Source organism: Schistocerca nitens, chromosome 12 (assembly GCF_023898315.1).
Source record: "Schistocerca nitens isolate TAMUIC-IGC-003100 chromosome 12, iqSchNite1.1, whole genome shotgun sequence".
NCBI lineage: Eukaryota > Metazoa > Arthropoda > Insecta > Orthoptera > Acrididae > Schistocerca > Schistocerca nitens.
In genome coordinates, this window is record NC_064625.1 from 108,161,867 (window position 1) to 108,178,055 (window position 16,189).

At 43.6% G+C, this 16,189-nt stretch overlaps 1 protein-coding gene across 3 annotated transcripts in view; it reads right to left on the reverse strand.

Annotated features, from left to right (window-relative positions):
- Positions 1 to 4,531: 4,531 nt before the first annotated feature.
- LOC126215038 (multiple epidermal growth factor-like domains protein 11) overlaps positions 4,532 to 16,189 on the reverse strand; it is a 111,701-nt gene continuing 100,043 nt past the window's right edge. For 2 of the 3 annotated variants that reach the window (XM_049941676.1, XM_049941674.1), the window contains 2 exons: positions 15,932 to 16,039; positions 4,532 to 5,076 (listed from right to left, as the gene is read on the reverse strand). In XM_049941676.1, coding sequence (XP_049797633.1) covers positions 4,922 to 5,076; positions 15,932 to 16,039 — 263 coding nt within the window. In that variant the 3' untranslated portion in view covers positions 4,532 to 4,921. The remainder of the gene's footprint in view (positions 5,077 to 15,931; positions 16,040 to 16,189) is intronic. The other variant, XM_049941675.1, reaches the window with a different exon arrangement.

A 16,189-nucleotide genomic window follows, 5' to 3' on the forward strand; every position in this document is an offset into this window, starting at 1 on the left:
AGAAGTAAAAACTTTGAGGTTCGCCGATGACATTGTAATTCTGTCAGAGACAGCAAAGGACTTGGAAGAGCAGTTGAACGGAATGGACAGTGTCTTGAAAGGAGGATATAAGATGAACATCAACAAAAACAAAACGAGGATAATGGAATGTAGTCAAATTAAATCGGGTGATGCTGAGGGGATTAGATTAGGAAATGAGACACTTAAAGTAGTAAAGGAGTTTTGCTATTTAGGGAGTAAAATAACTGATGACGGTCGAAGTAGAGAGGATATAAAATGTAGACTGGCAATGGCAAGGAAAGCGTTTCTGAGGAAGAAAAATTTGTTAACATCGAGTATAGATTTAAGTGTCAGGAAGTCGTTTCTGAAAGTATTTATATGGAGTGTAGCCATGTATGGAAGTGAAACACGGACGATAAATAGTTTGGACAAGAAGAGAATAGAAGCTTTCGAAATGTGGTGCTACAGAAGAATGCTGAAGATAAGGTGGGTAGATCACGTAACTAATGAGGAGGTATTGAATAGGATTGGGGAGAAGAGAAGTTTGTGGCACAACTTGACTAGAAGAAGGGATCGTTTGGTAGGACATGTTTTGAGGCATCAAGGGATCACAAATTTAGCACTGGAGGGCAGCGTGGAGGGTAAAAATCGTAGAGGGAGACCAAGAGATGAATACACTAAGCAGATTCAGAAGGATGTAGGTTGCAGTAGGTACTGGGAGATGAAGAAGCTTGCACAGGATAGAGTAGCATGGAGAGCTGCATCAAACCAGTCTCAGGACTGAAGACCACAACAACAACAACAACAACAACAACAACAACAGTGATAGATGGCGCTGTAATAGTCACAAACGTATACGTACGTGGTATCACGTAACATTGCGCCAGTGCGGACGGTATTTGCTTTGTGATACATTACCCCTGTTAAAATGGACCGTTTACCAATTGCGGAAAAGGTCGATATCGTGTTGATGTATGGCTATTGTGATCAAAATGACCAACGGGCTTGTGCTATGTATGCTGCTCGGTATCCTGGACATCATCATCCAAGTGGCCGGACCGTTCGCCGGATAGTTACGTTATTTAAGGAAACAGGAAGTGTTCAGCCACATGTGAAACGTCAACCACGACCTGCAACAAATGATGCTCAAATGTATTTTTGTCAAACCATCAATAGCTTTTGAGATACCCGTATTTTAAGAAACGTCCATTTTTGCCATTTGCAAAAATCCGACCCCCTATTTGTTTGTCTGATTTTGTACAGAAATAGTTCTAAATGAACGGTTTTTTGGGAAATAATTATAAGCAATTATATTTTTTACGTAAATGAACAAAATGTATTAAAAAACTGTTTAGAGTACTGAATGTACTGAAAGTTAAATGAATGTAAATTTTAATTGAAAAAAGATGATTTCATTGCACGGCGGTGCAACAGCAATGTCGACCTCGGAATGTTAAAATTACGAGCGAGAGCTCGTAAAGACATTCCCATTAGCGTTGCACCAACTGCTCGACGGATATCGTTTTGGCTGCGTTTTGTCGTTTGTCGTTTGTAATTTCGTACTATTTTCCTAAAAATAAGCAAAAATTCACTTTGTTTCCATAAATAAATAATTCTGTACACATAAACGATAAAAAATATGCGGTCGGATTTACCCCACCATTTAGCGGTCGGATTTACCCCACCATGCCATTTTTCATTTAACACACACAGAAACAATTTACACGAAATTTCCAACAAAAACGATACATACACTGAATAGGTCACTAAATGCACTACAAAATGACTTGCTGTTTGTTTTGCGAGCGTTTTATTTAATAAGGTAAATCTAGTGATGCAATTTAACAAAAATTAAATTGAAACAATCGAAAACACACTTGTTGTCTTTTGAGTGTCTAAATGTGAAAATGCGACAGAGCTGCCAAGGTGACATTTTCGTTACTTCGAATGCTCTATATGGTAACACTAATGCGAAATCGCTCCGCTTTGCTGTTTCTCACAAACATAGGACGGTCGGGTTTATCCACCCGGTCGGATTTACCCCACTTTACCATATATATATTATATATATATAGTCCGCAGCTCGTGGTCGTGCAGTAGCGTTCTCGCTCCCCACGCCCGGGTTCCAGGGTTCGATTCCCGGCGGGGTCAGGGATTTTCTTTGCCTCGTGATGACTAGGTGTTGTGTGCTGTCCTTAGGTTAGTTAGGATTAAGTAGTTCTAAGTTCTAGGGGACTGATGACCATAGATGTTAAGTCCCATAGTGCTCAGAGCCATATATATATATATATATATATATATATATATATATATATATATATATATATATACAGGGCTATTACAAATGATTGAAGCGATTTCATAAATTCACTGTAGCTCCATTCATTGACATATGGTCACGACACACTACAGATACGTAGAAAAACTCATAAAGTTTTGTTCGGCTGAAGCCGCACTTCAAGTTTCTACCACCAGACCGCTCGAGAGCGCAGTGAGACAAAATGGCGACAGGAGCCGAGAAAGCGTGTGTCGTGCTTGAAATGCACTCACATCAGTCAGTCATAACAGTGCAACGACACTTCAGGACGAAGTTCAACAAAGATCCACCAACTGCTAACTCCATTCGGCGATGGTATGCGCAGTTTAAAGCTACTGGATGCCTCTGTAAGGGGAAATCAACGGGTCGGTCTGCAGTGACCGAAGAAACGGTTGAACGCGTGCGTGTAAGTTTCAAGCGTAGCCCGCGGACATGCTGGAAAATTGGCTCATGCCACAACTGGAGACCGACAGCGCCGACTTCATCTTTCAACAGGATGGTGCTCCACCGCACTTCCATCATGATGTTCGGTATTTCTTAAACAGGAGATTGGAAAACCGATGGATCGGTAATGGTGGAGATCATGATCAGCAATTCATGTCATGGCCTCCACGCTCTCCCGACTTAACCCCATGCGATTTCTTTCTGTGGGGTTATGTGATAGATTCAGTGTTTAAACCTCCTCTACCAAGAAACGTGCCAGAACTGCGAGCTCGCATCAACGGTGCTTTCGATTGATGGGGACATGCTGCGCCGAGTGTGGGAGCAACTTGATTATCGGCTTGATGTCTGCCGAATCACTAAAGGGGCACATATCGAACGTTTGGGAACGCCTAAAAAAGCTTTTTGAGTTTTTGTATGTGTGTGCAAAGCATTGTGAAAATATCTCAAATAATAAAGTTATTGTAGAGCTGTGAAATCGCTTCAATCATTTGTAATAACCCTGTATATATATATATATATATATATATATATATATATATATATATATATATATATATATATACTGTGTTCCGATGACGAATAAATCACTCTGGGCCCAAACCATTACTACCAGTGTTATTGGATGAAAGTTCCGCTACTACGCAAAATTCTGTTTTCTCGTGTGACCTAGCATGTTTCAGCAAGCACCTCTATGCCACCATCACTGGGTTTCCTTTATTCAAATGTCAGCCTGCTTAGCTGGGTGGTAACGTGCTTGCCTTCAATGCAAGCGGGACCGGCTTCGATTCCAGACTAGGGACTGGGTGTTGTGGTGTCCTCATCACCATTTCATCGCCATCGCCGGCGCGCAAGCCGCCCAATGTAGCGTCAACTGAAATAAAGACTTGCACTTGGCGACCAAACTGCGCCGAATGGGACCTCCCGGCCAACGTTGCCATACGCTCATTTCATTTAAATCTGTGAAATGTAAACACCAATAGTTAAATTGAACACATCAGGCATATAGTATACGAACACAAATGCAACACTTGTCAGTCAGTATACGCAGGACACACTTGCTAGAACTTCATAGTATATAGTTTTGAACAGCTCCAGCTGATCACCTAATAGTATCATCCGTGTATAGGAGAAGCCGATTTTACAATACTAAAATCTAGCCACACCCACTACACCATAAACTTTAAATGAAAACCACAACAGAAGCACAACTGGTTCAAAATGGCTGTAAGGCGCTGCAGTCATGGACTGTGAGGCTGGTCCCGGCGGAGGTTCGAGTCCTCCCTTCGGACATGGGTGTGTGTGTTTGTCCTTAGGATAATTTAGGTTAAGTAGTGTGTAAGCTTAGGGACTGATGACCTTAGCAGTTAGGTCCCATAAGATTTCACACACATTTGAACATTTGAACAAAATGGTTCTGAGCACTATAGGACTTCTGAGGTCATCAGACCCCTAGAACTTAGAACTCTTAAACCTAACTCACCTAAGCATATCACAAAGATCCATGCCCGAGGCAGGATTCGAACCTGCGACCGTAGCGGTCGCGCGCCTAGAGCCGCTCGGCCACCACGGCTGGCAGAAATACAATTATATTTTTTTTATGCAGCAGTTACCACATTTTTATTGACACTATTTAATTGTATTTGCAACTCACTTAGGTTGCGTTCTTAACATAATGTTGTCTTTTTCGACTTACTATACCACTCTATGCTTCTGTGTGCTCTTGCTGCTCTAGAAAAAAAAATACCTTTTACATGATAAAATTTTATACAGTTTAACACTTTCGAACATTTTTATTACAATTACATAAGTACACTTGCAATTGACAATAGTATGAATACACTACCGACCTCTAGTCGAGTGTCAGTTCAGCGGCACTCTTGTATCAGTGATGTGCTCCGTGACTCGTAATATGGGACGGATGCGCTTGGCGCAAAACATTGTAAATACTAGTATCACTACCCTTTATCGAGGCGTGTGCATGATATTTATGGCATTTGACGCTATTCTTATAACGTAATTTGCTTTATACTTTATGAACACTATTTACAAATCATATGATGGTAGCTCTGTTTACCGAAACCAGTTATCGTTAGTAAACAAGATCCACTGGCAACATTTATATTTCATGATATTGACATTTAATCACAAAACCTCGGAATTCTACAAAAATTCAAGTCGCCCGTCGGGTGACTGGCTCAGCATCCGGTGTCTGGTCTGTTCCTCGATTTCTTCCTTCCTCATCTCGTCCAGTAGATCGTCGATCTCCGATGCCGGGTCGAAAATACCGAAGGACGGGTTCACAAAAACACCGTCGCCTGGAACACAGACACGACCAGGTCTTCAGTGTTGTTGGCAGACCAAATGCCATAGCGAAACATACACTAGTAGTCATTAAAATTGCTACACCGCGAAGATGACGTGCTACAGACGCGAAATTTAACCAACAGGAAGAAGATGCTGTGATATGCAAATGATTAGCTTTTCAGAGCATTCACACGAGGTTGGCGCCGGTGGCGACACCTACAACGTGCTGACATGAGGAAACTTTCCAACCGATTTCTCATACACAAACAGCAGTTGATCGGCGTTGCCTGGTGAAACACGTTGTTGTGATGCCTCGTGTAAGGAGGAGAAATGCGTACCATCACGTTTCCGACTTTGATAAAGGTCGCATTATAGTCTATGGCGATTGCCGTTATCGTATCGCGACATTGCTGCTCGCATTGGTCGAGATCCAATGACTATTAGCAGAACATGGAATCGGTGGGTTCAGGAGGGTAATACGGAACGCCGTGCTGGATCCCAACGGCTTCGTATCACTAACAGTCGAGATGACAGACATCTTACCCGCATGGGTGTAAGGGATCGTGCAGCCACGTCTCGATCCCTGAGTCAACAGATGGGTACGTTTGCAACACAACAACCATCTGCACGAACAGTTCGACGACGTTTGCAGCAGCATGGACTATCAGCTCGGAGACCGTGGCTGCGGTTACCCTTGACGCTGCATCACAGACAGGAGCGCCTGCGATGAGGTACTCGACGACGAACCTGGGTGCGCGAATGGCAAAACGTCATTTTTCGGATGAATCCAGGTTCTGTTTACAGCATCATGATGGTCGCATCCGTGTTTGGCGACATCGCGGTGAACGCACATTGGAAGCGTGTATTCGTCGTCGTCATCCTGGCGTATCACCCGGCGTGATGGTATGCGGTGCTATTGGTTATATGTCTCGGTCACCCTTGTTCGCATTGACTGCACTTTGAACAGTTGACATTACATTTCAGATGTGTTACGACCCGTCGCTCTACCCTTCATTCGATCCCTGCGAAACGCTACATTTCAGCAGGATAAGGGACGGCCGCATGTTGCAGGTTCTATACGGGCCTTTCTGGATACAGAAAATGTTCGACTGCTGCCCTGGCCAGCACATTCTCCAGATCTCTCACCAATTGAAAACGTCTGGTCAATGGTGGCCGAGCAACTGGCTCGTCACAATACGCTAGTCACTACTCTTGTGGTATCGTGTTGAAGCTGATTTCTAAGGATCTATGCACCCAAATTGCGTGAAAATATAGTCACATGTCAGTTCTAGTATAATATATTTGTCCAATCAATACCCGTTTAACACTTGCATTTCTTCTTGGTTTATCAATTTTAATGGCCAGTATTGTATTATTTGACGATCAGCAACTGTTCCATACTATTAGTCGAATGAGAATTTTATGACATCTGCTGCAGTGGGTACGGCCGTATTGCTCAGCTGTGACGTGAAAAGCCGGCCGCGGTGGTCTCGCGGTTCTAGGCGCGCAGTCCGGAACCGTGCGACTGCTACGGTCGCAGGTTCGAATCCTGCCTCGGGCATGGATGTGTGTAATGTCCTTAGGTTAGTTAGGTTTAAGTAGTTCTAAGTTCTGGGGGACTGATAACCACAGCAGTTGAGTCCCATAGTGCTCAGAGCCATTTGAACCATTTTTTTGACGTGAAAATTTGTGCCGTGCCGGATCGCGACTCGAACCCGATTTTCCCCACTTATAGCGAGCGGTCGCCTTAACGAGATCGACTACCCGTGCACGCTTCCTCGCCCGGCCGAAACCTTCGTACTTGACAGTCCACGCCTTTATACAGGACGATTCAAAACCCCTACCGACGTCGTTTTTAGCAACCCTCAATATTACGTCGGTTGGAAGTTAAACAGAGGCAACACTGCTGTGGAGAGACTATGCAGTCGCTGATAGCACACGTTGTTGACATACCTACCTTACCTCCGAGCAAATGGACTCGCCCGTCCCACGTCACCGGCGTGCGCACAATCGAGGGAAACACAGTCACTTGAGAGCGAGCGGTCTAACGTAGCGGTGTCAATGTGTTTTCGAAACAGGGACATGCAGTTGGACATGGGCCACATCGTACGAGCCAAAACTGAAACGCCAATCCAACGAATAGCGTCATTATGGATCGCCGCGAAAGTCGAAAGTGCGTCAGAGCCCAGTGTGGTGAAAGTTATGGTGTCTTTCGTGTACGACTGTGATGGTGTTATCGTAACGCATTACGTTCCTCCACGGCAGACCGTCAATGCACAGTATTACTGTTCATTTTTGGAGCGTCACCTGCGACCGGCTTTGCGGAAGAAGCGGCCACACTTTCTGCGCAACCCTCCCATCATGTTGCACGACAATGCGCGGGCGCATACAGCGCAAGCTGTGGCTGCTCTGTTAGGTCGATGGGACTGGAAGTACTGTACCATCCAACATACTCCCCGGACTTCAGCCCTGGTGACTGATTTTATTCTGAAAATGAAGGAACCACTTCGTGGCATTCGCTTCAGAACTGTTCCAGAGATTCGACAGGCAGTAGACAGCTCTATTCGCACCATCATCATAACAGGCTCTGCTAACGGTATACTACGCCTTCCACACCGCTGGCAACGGGTTCTACACAACGCTGGTGACTACTTTGAAGGACAGTAACAGGTGCAAACATGTAACTCTTTTGTATCGGTTGTGGATAAATAGTTGCCACTATTTTTCAACCTTCCTATATCTGTCCTCCAAATTGCACCTGGGAGTGTTCCGTAGTCTCTCTCTCGCTGTTCAAACTATTCGTCCTACTGAACAAATATACAGAACCTTTTTGTAGGAATTTTGATTTAGTTAGATTTTATGCTGAGATACTTTTACGCTAGAGGTCGTAGTTTTCTAGTTATTCAATAAAAACGTACAAAAGTGACCTTCAGACACTCAGCCCCCACTGCTCAGGATTTCTGGTATGTTGTACGTGGCACTGTGTCCTACCATTGCACAAAAGTTGACGATGGTGCGAATTACTTACCACATTCGAACTTTTTTCGTCTTCATTGACTGGCCTTATTACGCACCGGCTTAGTCGAGATCTTACAAACTGTAAAATTTACGTTTGTGTACATTTTACCTATTATTATTTTTTTATTTTAACAGCAGAAAAAAAACAATTACATCATTGTGCCTTCTGACTGTGACACTACTGTGCTTTAAGGGCTCAGTTTGATCGAATTGTCAAGGTAATTAGTGTTAGCGTAACGTTTACAAAAATTGTATTTCTTTCATTAACCTTACGGAGACTTTTAATTTAATAACGGAATAACTGACTATGCTGGTGTCGTAATACCCCATCAAATAGAAACTAAAACATGTCGAATATTGGGAATAGCTCGCGTAGTCGTAAGTTATTGTACGAGTCTTATTTTTTAAGTAAGTACCGTTCTGAAATTAAAAAAAAGACGTGCTAAGATATCTCAATGATTTTATTTCTACATGAAAGCCAGTACCTTAATCTACTTTTCTACATAATTTCCGTCAATATTGAGGCACTTGTCATAAAGTTGTATCAGTTTTTGAATACCCTCCTCATAGAAATGTGACCCCTTACCTGCACAGTTTTTTGGGACAGAAAAGAAGTATTGCTTGTGGAATTTCTGCCTCTTAATGAGACAATCAATAGAGCAGCTTACCGTAAGACATTGTACAATCTACACCGTTCAATTCAGAACAAAAGACGTGGCAATTTGAGCAATGGCCTCATTTTGCTGCAAGACAATGCCCGTCCGCATGTGCCGAATCAGACGAAAGATCTCATCACATCTTTTCGATGGGAAACTCGAAATCATCCTCCGTACAGCCCCGATCTTGCGCCCAGTGACTACCATCTGCTCCTGCACTTGAAGAAACACCTGGGCGGTCAGCGTCTTCAAGACGATGACGAAGTCAAAGCAGTCGTGATGCAGTGGTTAACAAGTCAGGCGGCAGACTTCTATGAGGACGGTATTCAAAAACTGGTACAACGTTATTACGAGTGCCTCAATATTGATGGAAATTATGTAGAAAAGTAGATTAAGCTACAGGCTTTCAAGTACAAATAAAATTATTGAGATATCTTAGCACGTCTTTTTTTTAAATTTCAAAACGGTACTTACTTAAAAAAACACGCCTCGTACGAAGGTAAGAGGGAGTGCTACGAACAACGTACTACAAATCCTAATTGGTGGGGTGCAGGTGCGTTTGAAAGTCATTTGGGTGCGTTTCGTCCGAATAACTTGAAAACCTTGGCCTCCAGCAAAAGCATATCCCAGTATAAAATTTATATACATTACATTTCTTATAAAACGTTGCCTTTCTTTGCGTGTAGCGAGCACGAGCGTATGAAAATCCACCGTTTGCCTTTTGAAGGCCAGATATAGCGTTGTGGGTTTGATAAAACGACATCGGTAGGGGCAGCTCACTGACTCACTCACTCATCCTATATAATATTCTTATAAATGTATCTCATGAAATTGGCATTCAACGAATAATTTCGAATCATATTTCATACAGCTGCTGATGCAAGTATAGTAAGCCGAGACGGCCAATATGAGCTTAGAGACGTAACTAACAAAGGCGTCCATAGTCGAGGACAAGGAGGAGGGGGGGGGGGGTAGTTTCCACCGCCACGCGACATTCGCCCCCCCCCTCCCCCCAACTTACAGAGAGAGTAATAAATATAGTGTAGTCAGGTATTTTTTTTCAAAGGAAGTTATTTAAAAGACGATATTACGCAGGTTTTTTAATAGGGTAGGAACTGGAACTTTTTTATGTATACTAACAAGTCACCATTTGTCTTCCCGAATATAAAAGATATGGTCGACCTTGGTACCGATGAGTATTATATCAGGACATGGATTGTGACATATTGAAGGTTTGGGTGAGGTCGGAAAGCGTGAACGTACAAGAAAAGTGGTGAAGATGACCGCTCACGATAAACGGTAAATGCGGATTCAAATCCAGATCCGACACAGGTTTCGTATGTCACAAGTAGGTAATACGTCTATGTCGGCTGTTCGTTTAACGACGTGGGTGAGTGTAGTGTGATCTCCAAAACACAAGAGACTTTTCATAAGCCCACCATATTAAAAATCCGCCATGCCCAAGAGAGATCGCGCTGATACCGTATTAACATCAACTGCAGCCATATCCAGCTGAAGCGTCTCATTTACGATTAGATCGCCTACAACTATGAAATTGATGTGGCGTCGATTGCCACGTTTCACCTTCTGTTCGAAATAGTTGCAAACCTTTTCCGTGGATTTAAGATCGGATGATTAACCCCATTTCCAAAAATGCTGAAAGACGTGTTTTTCATTTCTGCCCGAGGAACCAAATACCAATTTTGATAGGTCTCGCTTCAGAAATTGCCTAAACAGTGACGTACGAGGGCGGTTCAGAAAGTAACCTCCGATTGGTCACAGTGCGGGTTGTGGGGGGAATAGCGACGCCATCTGTGCGTTCACGCACTCAACAGGTCAGTCGGCATCAAGCCGTGGTCGAGTGAACGTCGTACCTGCGCTAGTTTAGTTTTTGTGGCAGTTTCAAATGTGTGCTGCAATAGAAAACCCCGCCAAATGTGAAGTGCGTGCTGTCATAAGGTTTTTACAGCCAAACGATATTCTGCAGCAGCTATTCATCGTGAGCTTTGTTCCGTGTACGGACCAAGAGTTATGAGTGAAGGAGTTGTCCGTGAATGGGTACGTTTATTTAAAAGTGGAGGAGAAAACGTTCATGATGAAGAGAGGAGTGGTAGACCATCATTGGTGACTGACGAACTCGTTCAAACAGTTGATGCAAAAGTTCGTGAAAATCGACGTTTCTCAATGTCGGAGTTGTCTACTGGTTTTCCACAGATTTCTAAGACTCTCTTGTACGAGATAGTGACAGCAAGATTGGGTTACCGTAAGTTCTGTGCACGATGGGTGCCCAAAATTCTTACCGACCACCACGAAACTCAAAGAATGGCCTCTGCATTAGACTTTCTGTCACGTTATGAGGACGAAGGAGAACCATTGTTAAACAGAATCGTGACCGGTGACGAAACCTGGATTAAGTACGTGAACCCTGAGACAAAAGAACAATCAAAGATGTGGGCACATTCAAATTCGCCTACCAAACCAAGAAAAGCCTCGCAAGATTTTTCTGCCAGAAAACTGATGGCAACGGTGTTTTGGGATGCCAAAGGGGTGTTGTTGGTTGAATTCATGGAACGTGGTACGACCATTAATCAAGACGTGTACTGTGAAACAATAAAAAAGTTACGACGGGCTATACAGAACAAACGCCGTGGTATGCTGACTTCCGGTATCGTTTTTTTGCACGATAACGCCCGTCCTCACTCTGCTCGCAGAACAACGGCCCTTCTTGAGTCCTTCAAGTGGGACGTTATCAACCATCCACCTTACAGCCCAGACCTGGCGCCAAGTGATTATCACCTCTTCATGCATTTGAAGAAATGGCTCGGGTCACAGCGGTTTGATGACGACGAAGAGCTCAAAGATGCGGTCACAGGCTGGCTCCAGGCACAAGCGGGTGATTTTTATGCAGAAGGAATTTCAAAGCTTGTGAAGAGATACGATAAGTGCCTCAATCGCTATGGAGACTATGTAGAAAAATAGTGCAAAGATGTAGTTGTAAGATGTATATATTAAAATATTTTTATTTAACTTGGTGTATTTTTTTAAATCAACCGGAGGTTACTTTCTGAACGGCCCTCGTATTTACAAAAAAAAATTTCATTACGTTATGGGTGTATTTTCAAACACATACGTTCTCTAACGACAGTACAAATCAAGATTCTCTGCAGGTTTCACGTTTCTGTCCTTGGTGGTCTGGGCCGGGAGAGGATGGTAAGTGAATCAGTCGGAACATTCTCTTTTGTAGATAGAGGAGAAGATAACATCAGAACCTCGACGAGGCTGTCATACACAAAGTCGCAATGAAAGAAAACCAACAGAGGCTCCATAATAGTGTAGAGACTGCAAGATGTCGATAAACATAGACTGATGTAACGTACTGCGAATAAACAGAAGGAAACACGTGTTATTATACCATGAGTCGATCGAACGACAAGGACGGGAAGCATTCACATACTTTGTTGTTGTTGTGGTCTTCAGTCCGGAGACTGGTTTGGTGCAGCTCTCCATGCTACTCTATCCTGTGCAAGCTTCTTCATCTCCCAGTACCTACTGCAACCTACATCCTTCTGAATCTGTTTAGTGTATTCATCTCTTGGTCTACCTCTACGATTTTTACCCTCCGCGCTGCCCTCCAATACTAAGTTTCTGATCCCTTGATGGCTCAGAATATATCCTGCCAACCGATCAAGTCAAGTTGTACCACAAATTTCTCGTCTCCCCAATTGTATTCAATACCTCCTGATTAGTTATGTGGTCTACCCATGTAATGAAATACTTTACATGTCTCGAAGTATGCGTACGGAGCGATTTAAAATGGAACTACCGCATAACTATTCGTAGGAAAGGCATTTACCTAATCGACAGACATTCGAGGAATCCTCAGTAACTACAGCCCATCCACGAAGTGGGTTGCTCACACAACCAAGGTCGATCGATACTTCAGTATTTGAGTTGTCTTCGTTGTTTCTCGTAGTTGCAGTAATAGAGGGTCCCTGTACTGGAGATGAAAGAATCTAAAGTTATTAGCGAAAACCTTTTCCACACCTCTGACAGTGGATTACATGTACAGCTACAACTGTTGCTAAGAATGTAGGGTAGGAAACTGTCAAAGATGGTAGTATGGACAAAAAAGCGGTAAACATGGATTCTAAAATGCATACGTGAGTAGCTATGAGCACTTGTTCAATAGCGGAGAGGTGTTTCACACTAGTGGGGATGAACCGGTGTTCGTGGCTCCTGAGGTATCCGTTTTAGATGCCACGTTGACTAGACTTTTTTCTTGGTTTGCTCCATGCTACCACCTCTGCAACGTGCCTGTCCTACAATCTTAGCAACAACAGTATCGGTACACACGAGGTGTGGCTAGAAAAAAACCGGACTAGTACTGGTGAAACAATAAAACGAATGCAATAAGGCTGAAAGTCGCGTGGCCTGTCACGTGACTCTCGCTCCGCCTACTGCTCGAGTTTCATCTGCCTCCTGCACTCAGTCTGCCCGTGGCGTCTGTTTTAAGTAGTTGACGTTTTGTCTGTGCGTCGGAAAATGTTGAGTGAACAGAAAGAACAGCGTGTTAACATCAAATTTTGTTTCAAACTAGGAAAATCTGCAAGTGAAACGTTTGTAATGTTACAACAAGTGTACGGCGATGATTGTTTATCGCGAACACAAGTGTTTGAGTGGTTTAAACGATTTAAAGATGGCCGCGAAGACACCAGTGATGACACTCGCACTGGCAGACCATTGTCAGCAAAAACTGATGCAAACATTGAAAAAATCGGTAAACTTGTTCGACAAGATCGCCGTTTAACAATCAGAGCAGTGTCTGAGTTAACAGGAGTTGACAAGGAACAAGTTTACCGATTTTTTCAATGTTTGCATCAGTTTTTGCTGACAATGGTCTGCCAGTGCGAGTGTCATCACTGGTGTCTTCGCGGCCATCTTTAAATCGTTTAAACCACTCAAACACTTGTGTTCGCGATAAACAATCATCGCCGTACACTTGTTGTAACATTACAAACGTTTCACTTGCAGATTTTCCTAGTTTGAAACAAAATTTGATGTTAACACGCTGTTCTTTCTGTTCACTCAACATTTTCCGACGCACAGACAAAACGTCAACTACTTAAAACAGACTCCACGGGCAGACTGAGTGCAGGAGGCAGATGAAACTCGAGCAGTAGGCGGAGCGAGAGTCACGTGACAGGCCACGCGACTTTCAGCCTTATTGCATTCGTTTTATTGTTTCACCAGTACTAGTCCGGTTTTTTTCTAGCCACACCTCGTATATTCCACTGTAACAGATATCAAAACGATTTTCGTTTATAACTTTCGCCTTGTTCATTTCCGAACATGGGTTCCTATGTAGGCTAAAACTTGATCTACTAAGTCCACTCTACACCCGCTAGCAGCGTGTAACGCCCTGTGCAACTTGCATAGATTGATTACTGTCTTTTGCAACTGTAATCAAACTCTTATTAAGATCAAACGCGTTTCGCTTTATTCTAAAGCATCTTCAGTGGTCACTGTAACAATAGGGTCTTTTGTTTCTTACAATTTTGTTTGCTGAGATCATGAGCAGTTCGCATGCTTCACTTATTGCTATAAAGAGTGTTAATTCTTATCGTTAGTTACGGTTTTTTCTTATTTACGTCATCCCTCCCGTTCTTCCACATGTAAGACGTAAGCACACGGTACTTAGACTGCACTAAACATATTCAGGATTCTGTGTGCAGTGAAGAACCATTCTCACATTGCACTTCCGTGTGTTTTGTTTCGCTATTGTGGGATGCGTTGTTCCATTGTTTGTTTTGGTAGTGGACAAACGCGAGCATACGAAATGGCGAGATGAGAAGAAAACCATATTTTTACAGTGTGCACTCAAGATGATTTATAATAAAGCGAAACGTGTTTGCTCTTAATAACAGTTTCGACGGAGTTGCAAAAAGACAGTAATAAACGTACACAACTTCAGTATTCAGAATGAGATTTTCACTCTGCAGCGGAGTGTGCGCTGATATGAAACTTCCTGGCAGATTAAAACTGTGTGCCGGACCTAGACTCGGGACCTTTTCCTTCCGCGGGCAAGTGCTCTACCAACTGAGCTACCCAAGCACGACTCACGCCCCGTCTTCACAGCTTTAATTCCGCCAGTACCTCGTCTCCTACCTTTCAAACTTGGCAGAAGCTCTCCTGCATACCTTGCAGAACTAGCACTCCTGGAATAAAGGATTGGTCCTGGTGGAGGTTCGAGTTCTCCCTCGGGCATCGGTGAGTGTGTGTTTGTCCTTAGGATAATTTAGTGACTGATGACCTCAGCAGTTAAGTCCCATAAGATTTCACACACATTTTTTTAAAATATAGGATATTGCGGAGACATGGCTTAGCCACAGCCTGGGGAATGTTTCCAGAATGGAATTTTCACTCTGCAGCGGAATGTGCGCTGATATGAAACTTCCAGTTTTAATCTGCCAGGAAGTTTCAACTTCAGTATTGTTAGTCAGTCTGGGAAACCAACCAGACAGAGAAGACAGAGATGACAGAGAAGATCCAAAGAAAAGCAGCACGTTTCGTTACAGTTCCATTCAACAAGTGCTACAGCATCACGCAGATGCTCAGCCAGCTGCAGTGGCAGACGTTGCAAGAGAGGCTTGCTGCATCACGGTGTGGTTTACAGCAGTAAAATTCCGAGAGCGTACATTCCTAGAAGTTTCGGCCAATACATCGCCTCCTTTCTACGTAGGTCTCGCGAAAACGCAATACATATAAAAGTAGAAATATTCCAGTCCACACAGAGGCGTAACGGCAATCATGCTTTCCGAGAACCATTCGCGGCTGGAACAGGGCACAAAGCACCCTCCGCCGCACACCACAAGTTGGCTTTGTAGAGTATGGATGTAGATATAGAAATGCCCTCCGCCACTCATCCGCAGATGTAGAATGACTAGGAGATGAAGCACGAAATTTGTTCACACGGGTCGATATGGAACAAAAAAAGTAATTTTTTTTATCATTGTTGATTACAGCGCTGGCGTCACACACACTTCCTTCCTCGTGTGGAACAGCTGTTTCCTCGACAACCATTGCTTCCTGGAGCGTCAGTGCTATTTACGGAAAACCGGGAATAATTTAACATCTGTGTGTAGTCTAGGTTTACGCCGCTGACAGAATGACTGAACCAGTGACCGTGACTCACCTTTGGCGACGTAGCTGCGTCTTCTCCGCAGGAAACAGCAGACTGCGATGGACGTAGTCGACATCAGGACCAGCAACGCCGCTGCACCCGCTCCCCCTCCTATCATCCCTGAATGGAAAGTTTACTTAACATAGACGACACAAGCACTATCTCTATAAGTACGAGGGTGAGTCAAATGAAAACCTTAAATTTGTAATAACAAGCCGAAATTTCGCGCCGTTATCCTTTTAAGTTGGTAAGCGTGCTACAAACAGCGTG